The sequence below is a fragment of the Octopus sinensis genome, unplaced genomic scaffold (genome assembly GCF_006345805.1).
Source record: "Octopus sinensis unplaced genomic scaffold, ASM634580v1 Contig14135, whole genome shotgun sequence".
In the NCBI taxonomy this organism is placed as follows: Eukaryota; Metazoa; Mollusca; class Cephalopoda; order Octopoda; family Octopodidae; genus Octopus; species Octopus sinensis.
Window position 1 is genome coordinate 40181 of NW_021833116.1, and position 24396 is coordinate 64576.

The window sequence follows — 24396 nt, forward strand, 5'->3', positions numbered from 1 at the left end:
TAGGCCAAGGTTGCGCAGAGAAGGGATTAGGCGGGATAGGTCCTCGGTGATGGATTCCACAGAGCCGCCAATGGTGGCGTCGTCCAGGTACCATAAATTGAATGGTGAGAGGATTCATCTTACAGCCTCGTCGATTGCTAAGGCGAATAGTAATGGTCCAAGAGGGTCGCTTGTTGGACTCCTGTCCGAGAACGGATGACTTTATCCCCAAAGATAAGTGAGGTGTCTTCCCCGTACGAGAGGAAGACAAGCTGGGAAATCTCCGGAGCCCTCTCGACGCATACCTCCATTATACGGTCCCTCCTGACGCTGTTGAAGGCATTACGCAAATCGAGTTTAACAGCCACGTGACAATGGAATAGGGCGTCCTTTGAAAGAAAGAGAGTTCGGGCCGCGTGTACGGCAGCTTCACAGCCGTTCGGGATCCTGACTCCCAGTTGAAGTGGAGCTAGTTCGGCGCTGAGGCTTAGACTGACGTGTCGTGCGGCAGCTTTAGCGGCAAGCCGGCGGAACAGGTTGCCAACAGCGATCGGACGAATACCGCCGTCCTTTTTTTCTGAATGCCAGTAGATGAGACGAGAAAAGTAGCTTCGTAGCAAAATTCGGGATGTTCCCGCTCAACAACCGGTTTATAAGTGTGGTGATGGCAGTGAGTAGAGTTTGGCCTGCCTCGGCTGTCGTTTGAGAAATAAGGTCTTTTAGGTGCCCTGGGCGTAGTCCGTCTAGGCCCCCACAGCTGCTTTTCCCGAAAGATTGAATTGAGCGTTTGATTTCCTCGTTCGTCAGAGTTAGAACTGGAGTGTCTCTTGGGCGTTCAAGGGGTCGGAGGTCGACGGGAGGGTCTGGATGTTTGGTTTTCAGCTTGTCGAAAGCGTCGGGAGTTGGAAGTAAGACCGTGTCGTCGTTCATGACAGTGCGGATAGCAGCTCGGATGTCGCCTTCAGCCAGCTTGCTACTGACACGTTCACTCAAGTTCCGCCCGGAATTGTAGTGCAGGTTGGGGTGCTTGTTGTCATTCTTCGTGGGTTGTGTGAAGGACAAGTTTGCGGGAGAAGTCTTTGATAGAGAGAAGATTTCGCTGATGTTCTGTTTGATTCGTGAGGAGAGAGGTTGTGGGTTTTTTTCAGTGCGAATTTGAGTCCCGAGGGTCAGAGGGGCAAAGCTGATGAAGCGGGTCCATGCTTCCCAAGTGTCCAACAGAAGCGTATCGTTGATAACAGTTGACAGGCACATGGCTGCTTGTATGCGGGCAGATTTAGGAATTCGGAGAGGGATTTTTAGAGACCGGCGGAAGCACGATAATTCAACGAGGATAAAATAATCGAGTAATAACATGTTATAAAATAATCGAGTTGATGTGAGGAGAAATTTTTTTATTTATTTAAATTCTCAAGATTACAAACATAATCCTTAGAATGACCATAAACTTCGCTTTCTCATAAAAGAACCGGTCTTACCAGATACGTTTTCAATTAAAGTTCTATTTTTCCGACACCTATACCATTTCAAGTTTAAAGTGGGTTTTACTAAAAGTAAAGTAATACAAAAAATAATTATTGAGGTAGTAGACAATGCTCCATGCCATTCAGGAATTAAATAAATTGTCAAAAAAGTAATTCATCGGATATTATTGCGTCCCTATAGTTTAAAGATTGCGTCCTATAGCCCTATTCTCAACCCAATTAAAAATATTTGGTCAGCATTCAAAGCTGACATAAAAAGAAACATCTTAACAGACATCAAAGAAACATCGGTCTGTTGGTTTTTTCGTGACAAATATTATTAAGAAGTCTATTATCAAAAAAGTCACATAGTTAGAATAAAAAATGCAACACCCGTTGGTTACAAAAAAGACTATTTTCAGTCATGAGATTAAATTTCACAAAACTGATATCAAAAATCTAACATGACAAAATATTGTACAACATGAAAAATAAAAAAACATTTTTAGTCATTTTTTATCTTCGACCATAATAATGTGGTACCCAAACTGAGTCCTGATTGGTGGATCCGTGAATATTGGGGAATCCACCTTACTTTTTGCAAGTCCGAATGCAGCCTCCTGGAACTCGAGGACCATCGACCCTTTCGCCATCCACCCCAAATCTCCCTACCATTCCACGTGTCACTTTACAACCCCGTGACGAGCTTTGTCCTCACTAAATTCCTCAGCAATTTTCCCAAAGTTTTCGCCTCCTTTTAGCCTAGTGAGGGCTTCGGCTATTTTTGTGTATTTTTCGCACAGAATGTGGCGAACCTTGACGATTTCAGGGATATTTAAACCTTCACGGAAGTAAACTTCTTTTCTTTTGGCTTATCCGAAGAGCTCGATGCATTTTTTAAAAGAACTTTGTTTTTGCCTTTTGCCATGATTTTTATCACCTAAACGGAATGTGAAGTTGAATTTAAATTTAATTAAAAAATGTTTATTATTTATTAATAAATAAATTAAAATAGATAAATATTCATTAAAATCAAAAAAAAAATTAAAAAATTATATTTTTATTCAAAACTCATTAATAGAATAATTTTTTAAAATAAATAATTTAATTAATTTTATAAATAATTTATTTATTATAAATATTAATTTAGCAATAAAATAATTAATTCATAAACATAATCGGGTTAAAGATGGAATCTTACAAGTTAGAAGACAGCCTCGATACTCTCATTAAATCGAGCGACTCCTCTGATGAAACGGTAGAAAGATTTCCCCATATATTTTCCAGTGGTTCCGTAGTCGCTGTGCACTCGTCGAAGATTTGGAGTCACGGAAACAGTCTCGGCTGATCATCTGTCACGGAAGTGCAATAGATTTGGACATTGCAACAATTTTTGAGTCCAAGAATGTCGTCGATTGTGAAATATTCGGATTCCCCGAACCAAGCAACAAATTTTCGATTCTATTCCAAGACGGACGTCAAATTCACATGAAGGCTATGGACTCCAAGACATGTGTCCAGTGGTTTTATAATCTAATCCAAAACCAATTTTGTCCAATTCCCTACGAAAATATCCCCGGTCCCCAACGCGAACAACTTCCCGAAGGCAACAATTCATTTTAGTCATATTTAGAAGAATATCCTGTCACTATCATCTCTTCGGAGATCACCGAACGTCTGAACTTATTGGGAAAATACATGTTGGTTATAAACAATAATTCGATTCTGCTCAAATCGTTTTCCCAGCCTACAGTAATCTACAAATGGGACTTTACTAAAATAAGAAAGTATTTTATGAAGGGTGCGACTATTTTTGGGATCGAGGCGGGTTCAAAGTGTGGTCCCTGGTGTGGAAGCTTTAGTTTTAAATGCAGAAATTCGCAGTTATTGTCGACTTCTTTCAAATTGAGAATGAAAGAGTTTATTCTTCTTCAAAAAAAGAACAGGGAAACTCAGTTCAGATTTCATACTGAGTCGGTCACTAATGACGAAGTTGTTGAATACGCGAATGGAAATCTTTAGCTACTGACTATGCTTATTATTCGTTTTATGTCTTTTAATCCCAAAATGTATTTTTTAAGGAATTTTGTTGGCAATCTTCGCACAGTCAAGTTAGGCTGATGAGCAGAAAATTGTAAATTGTTATTTTTGAGAATTAATCTACTGCAGTTACATTTATTATTTTTCGGATTATTTTTGGAATTATAGAAAATGTGTGATTTATTAATCAATCTACTAAGTAAAGTCAACAAACTAATAAATTCTCCCAGCGAGACGGAGGGAACAGCTGTTGCCACGCATCCAATAATCCATTGTTGCTTCCCTTTCTCTTTTTTGTTTTTCTTTTCCTCTTTCTCTTTCTTCTATCTCACCAATAATCCATTTATTGCTAATTCTAATTTTCCATATCTATGTCTGTCTGTTCTGTTTGCAATATCCGTAATAATCGGAAAAAGACCATCCGTTGTGACCGTTGTTATGCCTTTTTCCATTTATCCTGCATCAAGCTTCTAAGAAATCTGCCTCTTCCCTTTCCCGATGGGTTTGCTCTGCTTGCTCTTCTTTCCCCCCGTCATATTCGCTCCTGCCATCTGTACCGGGTCCTCTGATTTTACTAATCCTATCCCTTCGCCGGACCCCTTCCTGCTTAATCCAGAGTCTGTCTTAAGACTCGCTCGTGATTACCGGGCGTCCTATCGTATTCCTATAAGAATTCCTCGTTCTGCCCGTTTTTCCGCGGCGAAGGCTCTGTCTGCTTTGATCGAGTCAGTCATTTGTGTTCAGTCCATTCCGAATTGGAACCGTTTGTTTTGCTTTGCCATATTTGCCCTGGGCTCCCCAGTTCAATGCTTGGGCTCGGTAAAATCCCTTTCCTCTTCCATCAAGGAAAATATTAATAAGTTCATGGAGGATTCCTTCATTCTGCCTCCTCTTCTGGGCAAGTCCCATGAACCAACTACTCTTAAAGATAATCGTATTCGTTTACGCAAACGTGTCAATTCCTGCCTTATGGCGCATGATGTCGGCTCTGCGGTCCGTATTCTTTCGTCTTCCGATTCCGTCCGTTCGATAACCCCGGATGTCCTCAAAATTCTCAGCGCCAAGCACCCGGCTGGCGATGTCCCTGCCTTTTGTGCCCGGACCCCTGAGGAGGTCTCGATCGCCTCTTCATCTGTCCAACAACTTTTGTTAGCTTTGAAATCTTTCAGGGGGAACTGTAGTGGTGGTGTTGACGGTCTCCGTCCCATTCACTTAATGGACCTCATCTCCAATACTGCTGAGGCTGGAAACCGTCTTTCTCAATCCATTGCCAAGCTTTGTAACCTATTTCTCCGTGGGGACATATCCGAGCATGCCAGACTGCTCTTCTTCTCTGCGAACCTGTCTGCTTTGGGGAAGAAAGACGGCGGCATCAGACCTATTGCCGTCGGGAACGTTTTTCGTCGCTTGTTTGCAAAGGTCGGATGCAAGCTTGTAATTCCTTCTATTAGCGACGAACTCCAGCCCATTCAGTTGGGTGTGGGGGTACCTGGTGGGTGCGAGGCCCCGGTCCACGCTGCCCGGTGTTTCATTGAATCGGCTCGTCTCTCAGAGCGGCCCCAGTTATTATTAAAATTGGATGTGAAGAACGCTTTCAATTCGCTCAATAGAAAGCATCTTCTTGAGGTTTGCAAGGCCAGAATTCCTTCTCTGCTGCCCTTCATTTTTCTTTCTTATGGTAACCCGACCCTCTTGGTTGCTGGCGATTCTTTCATTTCGTCTTCCTGTGGCGTACAGCAAGGCGATCCTTTGGGTCCTTTATTATTTGCCCTCTCGGTGGACTTTGTCGCCCGCAGGATTGCGTCCCCTCTTAATATTTGGTATTTGGACGACTGTACTATTGGTGGTCCGCCCGACATTTTGCTAAACGACTTGCAATCTCTACTCCCGGCGTTGTCATCTATTGGTCTTGAAATCAATTCTCTAAAATCTGAAATCGTTAATCTTAACGTCGAAGACCTCACCTTCGAAGACCTTTTTGCCCAGTTTCGTGGCCTCTTGCCCGATCTGAGGCAGACCTCTTATTCTGAACTTGAAATCCTGGGTGCCCCGATCCACCACCAATCGGTCTCTCGTATTCTCGATTCCAAGAGAAATGCTCTTGCTTCTCTTTGTGATAAACTTGTGGACATCGATCCCCATCCCGCTTTTTTTATCCTCAAAAACTTTCTTTTGATTCCGAGGATCAATTATGTCCTAAGGAGTTCCTGTTGCTTTTCTGTTCCCTCTGCTTTGGAGTCTTTTGACGCTCTGGTGCGTTCTTCAGCCGAGATTATTTTTAACGTCAAGTTCGATGATGTCGGTTGGCGTCAGGCCAAACTTCCTGTTCCTTTTGGTGGGCTTGGGCTCCGCTCGGCTCTCGACATTCTCTTCCCGCTTTCCTTTCATCGTCTTCAGGATTGTATCTTCTTGTCCATAAGATTCTTGAAAAATCGCCCGGATCTCGTTTGGACTCTGATATTAATTCTGCACTTTTGCTTTGGAAGGAAAAAGGGCTTGAGTTCCCTTCTGACAGGTCCCTCCAACGTGAATGGGATAAAATTCTTAGTAAGCATCATGCGGACTCGTTGGAGGCTCTCCTGAACCAGCACAGACTGGCTTGTTACCGTGCCAGCCGCCAACCGCATTCTGGCTCTTGGCTTAACTGCCTTCCTTCGACCCATTTGGACACCTGTCTTGACTCCGACGCCCTCCGTTTTGGCATTTGCCTCCGCCTCGGACTTCCGATCTGTAGTCCCCACCCCTGCCGGTGCGGATCTACTATGGACGTATACGGGCTCCATGCCCTCTCCTGCAAGAAAAGCGCGGGTCGTATTCCACGCCATTCGGCGATTAACAGAATCATTCTCGACTCACTCGAAAAGGCCGGCTACCCTTCTGTCCTTGAGCCTAAGGGTCTCGACCGTGGTGACGGGAAAAGGCCGGACGGCTCTACGTTGTTCTCGTTTTATTCTGGGAGACCTTTGGTCTGGGATTCCACTTGTGTGGATACCTTCTCAAAGTCTTTCATCAACGAATCGGCCTCTCTTGCTGGGTCTCGTGCTAATAAGGCTGAGCTTTCGAAGTGCCGGAAATATCAGTCTTTGATGGATGACTTTTGGTTTTGGCCAATCGTTGTCGAGACTTCCGGCGTCTTTGGCTCCGGGACCCTCACTTCCCTAAAGAAACTGGGACATCTTTGTTCTTCGCGGCCAAGGACCCTAGGGAATTTACTTTCCTCATTTAGAAAATGTTATTTTGAAATAGAAGAACAGTCAATTTTGTTATGAAATATTTGTTCCAGGAAAAAATAATTTAATTAATCAAATTTTTAAATTATTATTTTGATATCCCATTTTATGCCATAAAATATTTTCGAGGACCGCAGTTTGAACTTTACTGCCACGCAAAGCCTTTTCTAAATTGCCAGAAGCCAATTTAATCCGGTTTAAGGGCACTGCCGGATTCAAAAAATACAAAAAATTACAGCTATCAGTCATTTGATTTCCCCTCTCCTCCATTTGTTGTTTTATAGTTCCAAGTTCAACATTAATCTACATTCGTTCAAAAAATGAACTTTTTGTAGATCCTCCAAGCTAGACTGGACACGTGCTTCTGTTTGCCTGCATTTGTCAGTCACGTGGGCATGTTGGGCCTGTACCTCTCGAAATTCGGCCATCATCCCACTCAGTTCGTCGTTTAAATATTTATCACGTGATTTGATAAGAGAAAGACTTTTGTCTATTTCTGTACGAATGTGACTCAATTTGGCTGTCAGGGCGGGAAATGCCAAGTCTATGGCGGCCTGTGAGTCCTTCATTTGGCTTAATCGTGATCTCCAGTCCTTGAATCTCCCCCAAAGTCAGTACCTTGTCATTTGTTGCCACAGTGATTCTCAAATGAGGCAAAACTCGATTTACTTCAAGTTCCCACTGAATTTTGTCAGTTTTAGAGCTCAAAATTGACTTGACTGGGTCCTCAATATTGTAGCTTAAAGTAGATAAGACGTTTAAATTCATTCCTTCATCTTCCTCCTCTAAATCAGTGCTTTGAGTGAGATCCTCTTCGTTCTCGGTGACTTGTTCATCATTGGATTCCTCGAAATAAGTTGGTCTTGAAAGGTCAGTCACATCCGCAAACCTGTTCCACCGAAAGTTGGTGGTTTCAAGGGCCAATGAAGCCAGAAAGTTGAGCACGTGTGTACATTCAAGTCCCCATCCTGCTCTGAGGCGGTTTAGGGGGATTTCTTTATCAAATCCCTCAAAATGAAGTTATGCTTATACTAGTTGTTTTGAGAGCTCTAAAATAGTTTGGAGAAGAGTATTTGGGTCGTCAGACTAAAAAATGTATAAAAATACTACTTCGTTAGGATAGCTGATGTTTTTTCCGCATTTATTGATTAGCCAGGCAGAAACTGAGACAAACATGAAAAATTGTTCTCCGCCGGGTTTTTGGGTGGCAAAATAATGTCTACGATATTTGCTTGGAGGTACCTCGTTATGGGCTGGTAGGAAAATTGGTTTTTGACAAGAAATTCTTTTTCATAGTCAAGGAGCTTGAGGATGTGGAAGATGTCGTCCATTAGGACAAACAGTTCGTATTCTATCTCATTTTTATTACTTTCCCTAATTTATAAATATAGCATTAAAATGTACATTTTGTTATTTCCTTGGTAATTAAAAAATTATTTTAATAATGATTTATTAAATATATTAATTATATATTTAATTAAAATTGAGCTTTTAGAGTGGATAGGGAACTTCCCCTTTTTGTTCTCTTCTCCGAAAACCGAGTGTCCATAATTTGATAGGCCCTCGACCGTTATTGCCGACTATTCATTGACATTCCTGCTGGATATGTCCTCGAAATGTTTGGAAGTTTGTCGGAATTATATGACGACATGCAATTTATGGGTATTCTCTTTTATGAAATTATGGAAAATGTTGAACTTCACTTTACGGGAGACCTAATCCCTTGAAATTTTGTGAGAAAATATGCCTTCTGGATCCCAATAACTCAGTACGCAGATTGATGGTCGTCGACAATGCATTTGTCGCGCGGATAGCCATGACTATTTAAAAATACAACCGTAAAACTCAGTCAAGCAAGACAAACGGTCAATACAGTGTTAACTACTCTGATTGGTAATGTCGCTGCTACATTTTCAGCAAATATGGTTATGAGCAAAGTCACTGGGGGAACTATAGATAGTCAGGTGGGGAGTGTCGTAGCATGTTTTATTAACTCTCTTTCATTAGATTTAATTGTGAAATACCAAACTACCACATAGAGGACCGTAAATGATTATTATTAAGAGCACTTTCGAGAAAACATAAAGTTAATTAAGTCTCCCTTGTGCCGTGTTCTATAACATTCTCTCCGTTAATCTCGATCAGGATTTTTTGTTGCGCGCGATATCTTTGAGGTTGTCCAGGTCGTCCGTCGACTTCAGTCGCAGACCAACCATCGAGAGATCCTCATTTAGGATTGTCTGAAGCGTCATTCTTGGTCTGCCACGGAATCCAGACTCCGTCTGCGCGAAGAAATAATTCATTGCAATCTTTGCTGGAACCAGGTCGTTTAAACGTAGGACATGACCAAAAAGGCTCTATCTCGATCTGAAGATATCGTCTGACAGAACACCGGATTTGCATTTATTATAAAGGTTTTCTTTACCGTACATGATTACTGCTCAAGAACTCAAAAACACTGTTTGTGGACAGCAGACCTTTTACTGAATTGTGGAAAACCTTTACCTGAACCTTGCATTTTGCCACAACACTTCCCGATAGTCCTGTCCTTTCAGTCTAGTCTTTGCTTCCTTTATTTCATTCAAACTTTGGTCGACATTTCGCACATGAACAAGACCATTTCCTTAAATTCAGAACCGGGTTGTCCTCCCTTCCAATAATCTATGTACAGACCAGCTGAATCTAAGCCCTGAAAAATGCATGACCACTCTATTCACGACGAACAAAAAAATATCCAATTTCGAAATCAATGTTATTTTGAACGGAACAAGAATTCCGCAGACAAAACGCATGAAATACTCGGTGCGATTTTTGACACCAAATTCTAATTCTCTAAGCACATTGACAATCTTACAACTAAACTATCAAAAATATTGAACTTTTTAAGGGCCTTTCTTGGTTCATGCACAGGAATACAACAACCCTGGTTCAACACCATATACAAACAATATGTCAAGCTCTCCATTGGTTATGCTTGTGGTACCTAGGGATCATATCTGACCCCAACAAATCTGGAAAAGATCTCAAACTTACCGCGGAAGGCTGCAAAGTCTATCTCCAGTTTCACTGAACAACTAATAAAACCAACTGTTTTCGAAACGCTTGTAAGGACGACAAGTTCTGAGTTTTATTTTAAAACATGCTCGCAACAGCCCAATCAGAAGATGCGTCTGACCTTTGGCTGAACACAGAGGGAAGATGTGTAAATTGATTGTGATTGTCGGGATCACCTAAAAATTTTGTTTCCTGGCCTCGACGGTGTTTTTGATTCAAAAAATAAATAAAAGTTTTTGTGAGACCTTATCATACACGTGGGTTTTTTCGCTTATCGACTTTTGCACAAAATCAAAATTTTCTTACGATTTCGACGCTGCTCTTGATTTTATTTTTCCGGTTTAGAATTTCCTACTTTAAATTTCAGTTTCAAATTTCATTCCGTCTTTCTGTTTTCTCGTTGTAAGTCTGATTTTCTGTTTTAAGTTTTTCAAAGTCAATTGTGTTCAATCTTTATATAATCTTCCTAGCGGATGTGTCTAAAAAATTGAAAATAAACAGAAGAACGAGATTCGACAAATACAATATGTACTGGAAATTTTCTACCAAAATGGGCAACACATAAAAATTTCTAAAAAAATTTTAATAAACTCGGATTAAAATTACAAATTTGCGAAACAATTTTCTAGGAGTCGTCAATTCTGACTTTTTCGAATCACAAGACCATAAAACTAACAAAATTGTTCAAAATATGTTTAATAACTTAAAAATGATCTGAATTTAGTCTATCAATTAATCAAACATTTTTAATGATTAATTAGACCACAAATTTTAGCCGCAATTTGTCAAGTAACTTCCGCCAATTAATTATTTATTAAATTGGATTACGCAAAAAAAGCTAGTTTTTTGATATAAGGTTAATGAAACTTAATTCTGATTTTTAGATGTTCGGAAAATCAAGTAATTTTACCAACTCCTGGGACTATTCTTTGTATAACCAGCCAGACCTGTTAGAAAGTGCCATCAACTATCACCCGAACACCGTTAATGACCCATTTCATCGAGATTACGGAATATATGAAGATATCTCTTATTTTGATATGCCAGAATGCGTTTCAAATCAGGATTTATGTTCAGATTTATATTTTGAATCCAATTCGAACAACTTCATCAATCATGTAGACAGAACTCACAAAAAGTTCGTTTGTGATATTTGTCAAAGAAGATTTGCAAGGAAGGATCATGTCAAGACTCATTACAGGACTCACACTGGGGAAAAGCCTTACAGTTGTGGAATTTGTTCTAAAAAATTTGCACGCAGTGATGAGAAAAAAAGACATGAAAAAATACACTTTAAAATCAAAAGATCAAAAAATTAAATTTAGAATATTGTTTATATTTTCTACGTTATACCTAAAAATAAATCTTTATTATTTCAGTAGTTTTCCAAGTTAATTTTATAAACCTGATCTTTCAAATTATCATTTTTGGTACGTTTTTTTACATTTTTTACGAGTCGGACTAAACCGAGACCTCACGTTATGATTCCACAGCGATTTTTCCCACAAACTAAATGTAAAATTAGTGTAAAACAATATATATGATTCACACAATAGTCCCACATCAAAAGTTTATAATTTGATGCCTCAAGCTTCACATTAGGATCAATGGTTATTCGATTTTAGAAACTTATGCCTCTATTAAAAGTTTTTAAGCTCCAAACGTGCTTAGAAAGAAATTTTTTAATTTATTTGTGGTTTATCATGTTGCCTAGAACCAATAATTTTGTAATATAAAAACGATAAAAAATCAAGTAATTTTGGATAAAATGACCTTTAAAGTCGTTTATAGTGAATTTCCAAAATGTTCAGACTACAAAACTAAATTACACTAGAAAAATTCTCAATTGAAGATAACAAAATGACTAAATAAAATCCGGAGTCTCAACAAAATAAAGAGAAACATTTAAGATATGAAAAAGTAAAAAAGAGACTGTACTCGAATACTTTTCTAAAAGAAAGGAAGGCTCGCTTTCAAAAAATCAGAATTAATCAGGATAACCCTTATTTCGGACAACAGAGATCAAAGCTTGACCAGCACAATTCAAATGGATGTTTGAATTTTAATTTTTCCTTTAATAATCAAAGAATCTGTTATTTAGTATTTAATTAGCAGCAGAGGATAAGATGGAATGGCAATTCCCACGCAAGATGGCTATTGATATGCGTTGGAAAAGCCGTGTCCGTTCCCGATGATCATTTCTTCTTCTGCTTGCCAAATCCCCCAGTTTAATAAGGAATTTTTTAGTTCTGGGACCGAGGACTCCCGATGTCTCCACTGCGATCGGGGCAAAGATATGGCGGTGAGATAATGCACTGTATTTCCTGATTTTTAGGTGCGGAGCCCGGTTCTGCGGCTGACGTAAAGATGTTTCCGGCAGAGAAGGTGTCCGTGTAAGTTGCGTCCCAGATGAGCGACTTGCCATTTTCGAAGGGGAAAGTCGTTAGGCCGTCAGGACTTTTACCATTCTCCCGAATCAGGCCGACCGGTTCCAACTGTAATGGGAATGTTTGAATTATAAATAAAAATAAAATAAAAAGATGCAATTTAAACTCGATGGATATAATTTCTGTGTATTAAAAGTCGGCATTTATTCCTAGACCTTTAAAATATTGAAAAATGAATTTGAATACTAGAATTTCTAGAATTAAAAATATTTTTGAACCAACCACAATAAATAACAATTGGAGAAATGTACTCCAAAAAATTATGTGAATATCCATGAATTATAGACAATTTAGCAATTACAAACCAATTCTAGTGATTTAAATGCTAAATATATGGACTATGGGTACATTGTAAAAGTTAAGACGGAAAATGTCTTATTAAATAAACGAGGTCTGGAAAACTAAAAATATTAACTTTGCTTGAAATCAATCATTTTGCAGCAAACAGAAAAAAACTTGTTTTTTAATGCTCTAGAACTCGAGAAAAATGTGCGAGCTTTCATATGCGGAGCACAACATAAAAAGGGACTATCTTCCTCAAACAATTGAGTGCAGAAAACCAAGAAAATGAATTGACAAAAAATTCACAAATTTAAAACTCGAAATCCTGGAAAATTCTGTCAAAAAATCATTTGAGAACAAATGGTTGCGGAGAGGGAGTCGCTGTGCGGAGTCGTGTGCATATGCGATGAGTAGTTATGTGATGGATCTCTCGAAAAGCAAAAATCTTTATTACAATGCCCGTTTTACACCAATCTCATCTGAAGAAGTAAGAATTGCAATCCAGGCTGTAAAAACAAAGTTCCTCTGTATAAAAATGAAGATTCTACACTAATTGGTGTATTTATTTTGTCTTAATAATTTGTCGTATTTTGTCCTGAAAGAGAACAATTGTCCGTATAGTTGGAAAAAGAGGAAAACTAACATCAAATATAAAGAATTATCAGTCTCTGTTAAAGGATAATGGAGAAATTTATATTTAATTGTTTGTTAAAAGTAATCGAGGAAAGTAACATTTTGCTATTTACTTTTTGGTAGCTAAAACTTTTTTACTGACAAGACTGCCTCTCCTGCCTAAGACCTTAACGTCAAGAACTCAAATTATTCTGATAAACATGACTGAATAGCTCACTATACTTTTGAATACATATAATCATAATTTTTTTATATAGACGGCCAATACAACATTCTTTGTCTTTTCGCAAAAAGAGACACTCATGGACTTTGACCAACATCCTCTCATTCTCCTTCCTACATTGCTTTCCCATAAAACAAATCACTAACCAAATAATATTCCCGCCAATTCTGGTCCTGCTTCTTCCCGCTACTGGATTGAGTGTTAATTCTGGCACAATAATATTTTCACAATGACTGTATTTGTTTCACAAACATCTACAAGTCGCCAAAACACATAACAAGATTAAAATATTCAGTCCTCGCCAACTAGCTGCTCGGGAGTGCACATTTCCAAAACGGAACAGAACAACTGCAAGGGTATCAATCCCATGTGTTACATCTCTATAACACTAAAAATACTAATACTGTTGATATTCCCTAACAAATGTTCCAACACGGTGACTGATTACACATCTGTCCACATTATTCATTGACATTAATAGTAAGTTGGTTTTTTTAATTTTTATAGATTTGCATTTGCACGGCCACTCTATTATAAGTCAGGTAAAGAAGTATGTCAAAACTAAACATCTTTGTTTCGCCTAAATGGACCATGCAAATTTCTTCCTTGGCTGAAGACTAAGCTATGGGTAATGGATTTGGACAGTCGTGAGTTCGATTCCGAAGGAGGCCAGTTTTCATCCTGGGGTCAATTCTCGTTATCGTTCCCCTGCCCGTGAGGCAACGAGTACTTCTGGCACGACACAGTTGAAAAATGGGGATCTCTTACCTTCTTTCCGGTCTTAGCGTGGCGTTATGGGGTCCACCATGTCAGTTGGAACTTCCAATCGGATGTGGCAACGCTCAGGAGGCACTTAATGCCTACCGAAAAAGGACTTCTAGATCTCAGACCCTGGGACATCGTCGTCTCAGTCCGTTCATTGTGGGCAGGATCGAACCTTTCAGAAGGATCTCCCTCGCATGAATCGGGGGATCACGGGGGATTATAATTAACTGGCTTACCCTGGTCCTTTGGTTAATAAAGTGTTTAAAATGTTTAAATGTTTTCAATCAGACAATGGGTCTGAATTCAAAAATCAAGAAATAACACAACTATGCGTATATTTTAACCAGTAATCCAAGAAAAACCCAATAATCCTCGAACTCAAAGAATTGTCGAAAGATTTAGTCAAACGTTAACTAGAAAGTTGTCAAAAATGATGGAAAACAGTGAAAAAAGTGAGAAAATGCTGTGTGCAGTTATAATATATGTCCATTCATTTTTTAACAAGAGGGCTTTCAAAAGATATCGAGGAATAAAGTTAATAAATTCAATAATCCATGGTTATACACATATCAAATTATGTCTCTTGTGTCCTCGATCGAAGCCAGCACAGCGGCGACGAAAGCAGATTCATTTTTGGACCAGTATCAGTCGAAACTTCTGGTACGCTTGAACCATCAAATCTTCGTTTCCTCGGCGTTTCCAATTCTTCCGTTTGAAAGAAACATGGCAAAGTGATCCAATTTGTTGAATGTAGCAACACACTTGACATTGTAGACTCTACCCCGACGTCCATTCAGAAAATTAGCAAGCCATAGTTTTAAATTTGGTTCCATATTCAACGAGTAAATTTTCTGCGTAAGAATTTTTTGGGAGACCGTTTCAAAAGCCTTGTGAATATCAATTGAGCATACAATCGTTTTTTCCTGTTTAGGTTTTCTTTCCAACCCTTTTGTAACAAATTGTTTCAGGGACAGTAAATGAGATGTAGTTGACAATCCTTTCTTGAAGCCATGTTGAAAGTCTGCTTCCGGAATAAAATGTCGAATACGGCCAAGAATCAACTTTTCAGAAATTCTCGAAGGGCACATAATAGAGATATTGGCCTGTATGATTCTGGTTCGTTCCTCTCTTAATTTCCTTCCCTCGAGTATCACTTTATTAAAATATTTGTCTGCCCTATCGAGGGAGTTGGGTCCAGGATAGAATGTGGAAAGTTTCGTATCGACGTATTTCTTATAAGCTGACCATTTTGCATTATTTTAATCGCAGTAGGAATCATGATTCTCTCGAGTCATTGGAGAACGGTTTATCCGTATAATAATTGGATTGTGATCACTCTGTTGGTCATATTTTACCGTCCAAAAAATAATTGGTGCTAATTTCGGGGAAGGTTAATTCTAAGGATGTGGTCGATTTTTTTCCATTATATGGCGTCCTTGTATTTTTCTTTGGACCAAAACAATCATTATGATGGAGAGTATTTATCCCATTGTTTGGAAAATATAAAATTATTATCGGATTTTTATAATTCGTCATCAATTTTCGTAACCTAATAAAATCACTTAAACTCTAAACTTTAAATCAATGAGACAAATTGATTAAAAGTAGCATCACCAAATTACTTATGCAGATCTTGACGCTACAACGAAAATTATTTTAGATTTTCGTTAAAAAATCCACTGTATTTCCAATAATATCAATCGGGACAACGGCGGAACATCAGGAGAGGCTGCGCGAACTGCTGAGGGAGGCTGGGATCACCTGAATTCTTCTTTCTTTTGGCTATGACGGTGGTTTTCTGGTTCAATAATAATAATATCAATAAAGTCAAATATAATATACAATCAGCAGCACAAAATATTAATTAAAATTTTAGTGAATTAATAAGAATTAAAACATTTGTTAATGTATTATTAGGATTAAATTAGTATTTTAGGCATTCTTGCAGCATTTCGAAGACTTTTTCCTGCAGCATACTCTTTTCTTTGAAGGAGTCCTCTTTTTGATTTGTTTGCAGGTCACAGGTTTTTTGCTCGTCTTGACCTTGGTCTAAACAACGAATTTTATTTTTTTAAACCTTGGTCTTTTTTTGTCTTGGCTTTACTACTTTTCCTGCTTTCTTAACCCTTTAATAAACATAAATTAAAATTTACATATATCAAAATCTAAATATAAACGATTTTCTAGTATATATTGTCAATCGTATTGTTACTTACGTTAATTAATCGTCATTCTTAATTGGAATTGTACGTCATTTACATTCCACACAAGGTAATTTTAAAAATATCGAATTTTTAAAATATCTATTCAATTTTAAAAATATTTTTCTTTATTTAATTAATTTCTTCAATTAGTATTTTAGTTTTAAAGAATTATTGTTCTTTATTGTAATCTCCACTTTTAATAAAATTCGTGTACGAGATGTAATCAAACTCTCCATTTTCTCCCAACTGTATGTCCTTCAACATTTCTTTTAACTTTTAATAAAAAAAAATTAATCAACCTCTTTTTCCGAAAAGTTGTCCCCCATATTGGTCAGGATATCCTTTAGACTAGAAAATATTAAATAACTACGACTAGTCTTGATGAATTGTCCCATCTCCTTTTTTGTCAAACATTTTAAAAGAACTAATCAGTTTTTGTTCACTGTCAGTCCCTGAAAGTTGCCAATTCATTTTTACCAGACATTTTTTCCCCAAACATGCTAAGAAACGCCGTCAGATTTATCGGTCCCTTCACTTCATTCAACATTTCCTTGAGTCGTATTTCGTCCGGAGTGAGCCCTTATACATAAAATCAGAATTCACAACCTAATGACTCATAAGTAGTTTTCAAGTCTTCAAGATCAATTTTCCCGTCGTTGTTTTGATCAATGATGGCAAATCCCTGTAAAGGTCAAAGAATGGACCACTTCTTTGAATTCTTGGATCTGTGCTTGAGTAAGTTTTCCAATTTTCCCCGGAGGTTTCAGGCTTGCCTTTTTTTCTGTTCTGGAAGGAGTATTTTTCTGGTTTATAGTCATTTTTTGACCTGCCTTATTACTCATTCGTGGCTTTTCGATGTTGATTATTTCTCTTATTAATGATGAATTTGATTGCTATAGATTTCCTGTATACTTTGAAACGTTAAGTGCTCTTATGACAGAAAACATATATTCAATTTATATCACGAGAATTGTATTATTTATAAAATTGAATTTCCTTCATCACAGTTTTTAATTGTCGGCATATCCTGGGGTCTATCAACACATATAGAAAATAGCCGAATTTCGATTATTATAATGTTTGGATCTGAACCGGATCTCCAGCATGTACATTGGACTTGTAGAGTCTCTCTACTTTGGCTGGAGAGAGGCGATTAAAACTTGACAGTAAATCTCGATTTGATTTTAAAAATGTCTAATTTTCTGATTAAATAGAGTTAAGATAGAAAATTTTTTTAACTGTTTTAAAAAAAGTAAATCCGATCACGACATGATTTCTAAATAAATAAAAAATGCAACAAACTTATGAATATGTATAATATTGCCACAATATTAGTGACAACATAAATAATGAAGAACAGTCGATCCAAAATCAAAGCGGAAAGCCTCCATTCAGAGAGAATTGAGTTAATTCGGTCTTTCGATTCCTTCCTTCCAAAGAGTTCTCTCACGCACTCAGCAATTTGACGAACGTCAGCCTCCACACTGTTCGGCAAAATCCGTTGTCGAACATTTGGTTTATAAATTCTAATATTTTTGGGAATAGTTGTTATATTGTCATTTTCCGTGAGATTACGAAATCCAATAATTCGTCCAAGTTTAAAAATAACCTTCAAATAATCACAAAAATGAACTTTTTTAAGTTTAATCGGCAGAGGATTCACTTTTTCTCCCCTCATATTAAAAGTAACAACAATGGCAGCCAAAAATGTGGACAAGGTTATGAGGACCATGTTGAACACAAAATAACTCCCTACAATAAAATCTTCCCACACAACAAAAACCCAACAGCGGCACGGTCGAGGCAGCTCGCGGAATTGATTCGGAAAGTAGCAAAAGAAGAACAAAAAACGCAACATAAATATTCATTCCTAATCAGTAAAAAATATATAAAAAACCGAGTAACATTTTGGAAGGGGACTCGGCGGGAATCCAAAATATCGAAAGTGTGAGCATCGACAGAAGAATGCAAGGAACGGCCAAGATATAGTGATAAAACCCTCCCTTTCTGCTGAGAACCAAATAAAATGTTATATCAACGAATTTCTCAGAACAGCAAGGATAATTCTTGATGCTTTTTACAGCGTTAGACTCGAGAAGATTCCACGTGTTGCTTTCCACATATTCTGTCAGTTCGAATGCTTCTTTATTATCATAGAAATCCATATCGACGTCCTCGCCTGTGTATGTCCAGGACCCAAACTTGAGTTCGCATTTTTGAGTGTCAAATGGAAAGTAGAAAATATCGATGGGACACGAAGATAGGAGAATTGACTGAGGGATCCACAGGATTCTTCCATCTGCGTATATTGTAGCCAAGGCGTCTCGTTTGTCTTCTAATCTCATATCCGCACTATGTATCAATATATGTGTTGTATACTAATTATAAAGTACAATATCTGGTTTCCAGATGAGGTGAGAATATACGCGAATGACGGAGATGTTGTCGTATTCCGACGGGTTCCATTGGAGGAAATGGTCGTGCCATGACTAAAAATAATAATTTTTGATATTTCGTAACAAATGTGAGCCACACGTTTGTTGTGAGGACTTGCTCTTTTTCGTTCAAATTGAGGATTTGGATTAAAGTAAGTCCAAAATAAATCTTTAATGTGTCTAATGAGCTTTCAACTGGTCGATTCGATTTACCCGATTCGTGATAGCGTTTTAGAATTTGCTTAATCAGCAATTTTTCAGTTGACAATACATTTACTACAAAATATAGTTTAATTAGGAACCATGTTGTAGTTGTGTTAGAAATAATATGAAAAACATTCCAAAATTTAATTTTAAAATTGTTAAAAATCTTTTTTCAAAATGAACAATCACACAAATAAACTTTCATGAAGCTCACCTTTATATACTTAACTAATTTAATTAGCAATTCGATAAAATCGATCGAAATGTTCTAATAGTGCCCCATTAATGGATTGGTTTTTTATCTAAAAACTTAAATTTATAACATAATTAGACTTTTTAAAATCACAACTTAAAACGAACAAATGGGGTCAAGAGAATATAATTGCAGAAGTCTCACATTTGGATCTGTTTTGACCCCAAAAGTGTCGAGGAACAAATTAAATATTCTACGAATTAACAATATTGTTTTCACTAAATAACTAATTTAAAATAAACTTGATTAATCAATTATTCACCTTTCAATATATAGAAAGGACAACTACATCAACTATTTTATTTCTATCTCAACTAAATTTAAACTTAAATTTGACCTTATTTACTTCTTTCTAGCCTAATATTTCTGAACCCAGCCAAAATCTAAGCACTTTTTGATATCTCAGCTCTCTAACCACGCCAATATATTTCATTTCGTCAATTCCTGTGACTTAATCAGTAAACATGTTACGACAGAAAAAAATGACGATTTATTTCATTAAAACATTTTCTGAAATTAGGACAACCACCCAGGACTTTGTCTTTTATCAAAAATATATCAAAATTAAAAAAATAAAATTAAAGAGAATTCAAATTATCCTCAAATCTAAATCCCAATAAGAAAAAAAATAAAACCGCTGAATCAAACTGAAATTTCTCGTCTGCTTTTCATTCGAAATACGACACAAATATGTAATATACTACAATCAACGACAAACATACATCACAGTCCACAAATACTCTCCCATCCTCACCCACAGGCACCTCCAAATTGGATGTACATCGAATTGCCTGAAAGGACATAAAAAACCATCTTTCAACCAACAAAATTTTTTTAAATTTTTTGTCGATTGAAATTCCTGAATTTTTGAACCCGGAAAACAAGGCGATGGCCAACTTGGAAATTTATGGTAAAAATACCAGTTTTTGTGCCTTTTCGACAGACCGACAGGCCACGTGCAAAATGGCAGGCTCAAATCTGACGGAAACACGTCCGACGGTCTCTTCCGTGTTTTTCAAGGCTTCGGTCTTTTTTGACTACACAAAATTAGACCAGGGCACGTGGGTCGCAAAAATCGTGTGTAACGTACAGCCATTTGCAGGATTGTTTATCGTTGGTTATGTTCTTTAAAAATATATTATTCTTATACGGTGATAGATAGGGAGACTCTGCCTGAGCATGAACTAGTGGTATAGTAGTCGTTGTGGTTGTTGATAAAAGTGATTATTTTAAGTAAACGATCATCAAATGATTTCTTTATGCTTAAATCTGGAGAATTTAAACACCGTTTTTTGTTAATTTCAAAATTTTGCATTTAGTGAGATGACCACGTGATTACAAAAATTTGAATTTTATTTAAAACTTTTATAATAAATTTGATAAACAAAAAAATGATTAAATGTCATAAATTGCAATTATGATTTTCATTAGATGTATCAACTTTCTGAAAAATTTTTTTCCTTGACTTAAATCGCGAGCATATTTTGGCAAAAATTCTGTCATAAAATTCTAACGAGCGAAGCCATTCTGGCAAAAATTTCCAATCCCTCAAAACCCTCGGCAAAACCCCGGGCTTTCTTTTTTGAAAAATGGACACAACCACGACAAAGACCAGCAAAATAAACATCGGCGACAAAACCCCGACAAACACCTTCCACCCACCCAACGACAATACAAAAATAAATCCAGGAAACATGAAAAAAACCAAGACAATGTAGACCAAGGGGAACCAACGGTACTTTTCCGTGATCGTCCCAAATCTGTGAGCAGCCATGAGCGGGACCTGAAAATCAAAAAGTGGACTACCCTCCGAAGCAGGGGGACAGGGTACCACACCAATATGCCATTCAAGTTGAAGTACAAATGACAAAAAGCAACCTGAAGAGCAGGAAATCGTGTTTTGGGGTCAATCGCCAACGCAGCGAGAATTGCAGTAAATGTGGTTCCCAGATTCGAACCCAGACACATTGGATAAAATCGCTCAATCGAAATAATATTCACTCCAACCAACGGAGTTAAAATAGACGTGAATGCTGAACTACTTTGCAACAGCATGGTGAAGACAACTCCAACTACGATGGCAAAATAGCCCGTCAAGTGTTTGAACACCCCCGGAAAGTCAGAATTGATTATCTAAAAAATCTATCAAAAATACTTTTTTGACTCCAAAAACGAGTTTAGAATTGAGCAGAGAATACAAAAGTTTAACAAGAAATACAAGACCCACTGCAATGCACACAAGTGACAGAACTAGGAGAATGGCCCCGATTTGAGAGTCAGTCAGAGTTGAGTAAGCAAAGAGAAAGCCACCTGCTCACTAATAGGGATCTACAACGGAACACAACAGCTATATTTCTCTGTCTTGTTGTCAATCATTCTTTGACATTTTTTCTTTAAAATGCTCGTTTCGTTGGATTTACTGATTTTTTTCTTGTCGATTTGAACAATCAGATTTTCGAGACTTTTTGTGATTTTTGAAAAAAAGTCAACTTTGGAGACCTTCGTGCAGTTTTTGCAAACCAAAGGCACACACGATTTCCACGAAATGTACTCCAAATACCCAATACCAACAGTCGCAACTAAAAAAACTCACAAAACAAACAAAACTTAACAATTCCTCCAAAGTAAGAAATATTCCGACAGTCAGCAAATTAAAAATGTCGTGAATCACTGCCCCCGCGAACGCACGTGCAAAATCACCGCGGTTTTTGATGTTTCCGAAGGCGACGATGGTGTTGGTGAGGGACGTGCCAATGTTGGCCCCCATGATCACGGGAATGGCCACACTCACGGAAATTACTTAAACACATGAAAAATGACTACTTTTATTTCCCACCATCGTGACGATTATCGAGGACGAAGCAGACGAGCTTTGGACGACGATTGTGATAAGAATTCCAATCACAAGTCCCACGATTGGGTTTTTGAGCAAAGTTATTTTTTCTAGCGAACTTGAAGAGTTTCCTCCTCAAAAAATGTCAGACTCGAATTACCTCCGAGTAGTTTTAAGGATGTCCCCATTAGTTTGAGAGAAAATATGAACAAGTACAAGACTGAAAATATAACTACAGTCTTTAGAAATATCCGAATATATGCAAGGATCTTATTTTGGCTACCTTAGACATCAAAAACCATTTGAAGGACCTGATTTTTTTGAATTAGTGGCCAAGGGTGAATCCTCTGTGCCTAGAAAGATTTAATTTGGGAAAATACGTATCTGACAAGTCATGGACATAAATTATATAAATTAGACCGATTTATTAATTTAAAATAAGACACGCTGAATTAAATTCCTAAGTATTTATTTGAGAATAATTTTATTTTTAATAGCATTTAATAAAGCAAATTTAATTTCTAGTTCCTAAAAACTAAATTCATAAAAAATTCATTTGACCTATTTAGATAAAAAGATTCCCAAACTCAGACTGTCCACTGTTTAAAAATGTAAAAAATTAATTTAATGTTTCCATTGTATAGTGGACAAATCGACCCCATCCTGAACCATCTCCCAAAGAGGACTACACAATAAGACCCCCCGTACCTCATTTCCCTCAGTTTATTGACCTTCTCGACCACCAAATCGACAGTATACTCCACCTGTGCTAATGTAGTAAACCTGCCTATTCCAAACCTACCAAACACTCCCCACCAACTACCGAATCGACGAATGAGCCAACTCCTCAGACGTAGCCAAGGCTCTCAGGACATAGGACGGCTCGAGAGTACTCGACGTGCAGGCACTGCCACTACACAACCACCACTCCTAACCTCCCAGAGGAGACCGAAACATTCTTTATGGCCATCAACAGACTCTCCCCTTCCACACAACTGAAAGATATGTTCACACACCCTGCAATACACCCACACAACACACCCGGATATGAACGATCGGGGTCTCCATTTCTCTCCAGTTTGTCCAATCGAGAAAACAGTCCATCAACCAACACATTTCTGAGCATACTGACGTGTTTGTAGTCATACTAGAATAGACAACACACACCACCTCCATCTCCTCCCCCGCGACCTTGGCAGCCTCCCCCAGTCCGACCACCAGACTGACCGGCAATGTCCCACTACGGAAACCCCGTTCCTGTCCTCCTCCACTCATTTGGGGGGTCAGTCGCACCCTTTGAGCCCTATTCACAAAAAGTGCCCCAATCCCTTCCATATATCAACACAATACCCTTAGGACCGTATATTTTGTGCCCACTGATAGACAGAAGGTCAATCTTGTCCTTTCTGACATCAACAGGCACCTTCCCGACCGTCTGGGCTGCATCGCAGTGAAAGAACACTTTATTCCGTCGACACAACTCCCCTGCCAATGACAACCAACCCAAACCAATGTCCCCGATAGGCTGAACTACTCCTATTTCATTATGTACCCCCATTATCGACACCAAACACGTGTCGGGGGTGATCTCCGACTCCAATAACTACAATTCTCTACTTTCCGTGGAATACCTTCAGGTCGACGATCCCCTTCGTGTTGACGGGGAGGTAGGTGACCCTGAAACCCTCACTTTCCAGAATCCTGCAGCAATCGAGGACACATTTGTGTTCCTGGGTTGTTTAGTTTTGTTTTTTACGATTTGTGATGTGATTATGTGTTTCCGTTTTTTTCCGTAGAAATGGGCGATTCCTTTGAGGGACAAATTGTTGGATTCCGTGGCCCCCGATGTGAATATTATTTCTGGGGATTTGCATTTATTAGACTCGCCACTTGCTCTCTGGCTCGGTCCACGGCGTGTTCGGACTCCCAGCCGTAGAAATGTGTCCGTGAGTGAGCGTTGCCAACACAGTGAGTCATGTATGGCAACATGGCGTCCAAAACACGTGGGTCCATTGGGGTCGTGGCTTGGTAGTCCATATAGATTGGTCGGAGTATGGGAGGGGCGGTTGTGGATAGGGATTTGATGATTGTTGATATTATTCGACGGGAATTCAGCATGTGAGAGCTTTGTAATCACCGAACAACAAGTATTGGTTTTATTTACTTAATTAGCTAAACCACGGTAAAAACCGAATGAATATTTTATTTAATAACATTTTTAAATTAATAATTTTTTAATAGATAATAATATTCAAGAAAAATCGCAAGAGTGTGGAATCGGTGAGGAGGCAAATGCACTCTTGAAAAAGACTTTGTCCTCTGAGGGCCAACGTTCACTGTACGAATGGGCA

At 38.2% G+C, this 24396-nt stretch overlaps 1 protein-coding gene and 1 pseudogene across 1 annotated transcript; both read right to left on the reverse strand.

Annotated features, from left to right (window-relative positions):
• Positions 1-6429: 6429 nt before the first annotated feature.
• On the reverse strand, positions 6430-8043 carry LOC115230032 (intraflagellar transport protein 57 homolog). The gene is made up of 6 exons (XM_029800272.1): positions 7955-8043; positions 7382-7601; positions 7123-7305; positions 6949-7015; positions 6825-6918; positions 6430-6538 (listed from the first exon to the last, which is right to left on the reverse strand). The coding sequence occupies exons 1-6, from the start codon at positions 8041-8043 to the stop codon at positions 6430-6432; spliced, it is 762 nt and encodes a 253-aa protein (XP_029656132.1).
• Positions 8044-12009: 3966 nt separating this feature from the next.
• Positions 12010-21979, reverse strand: LOC115230033 (annotated as a pseudogene).
• Between the last annotated feature and the right edge of the window lie 2417 nt (positions 21980-24396).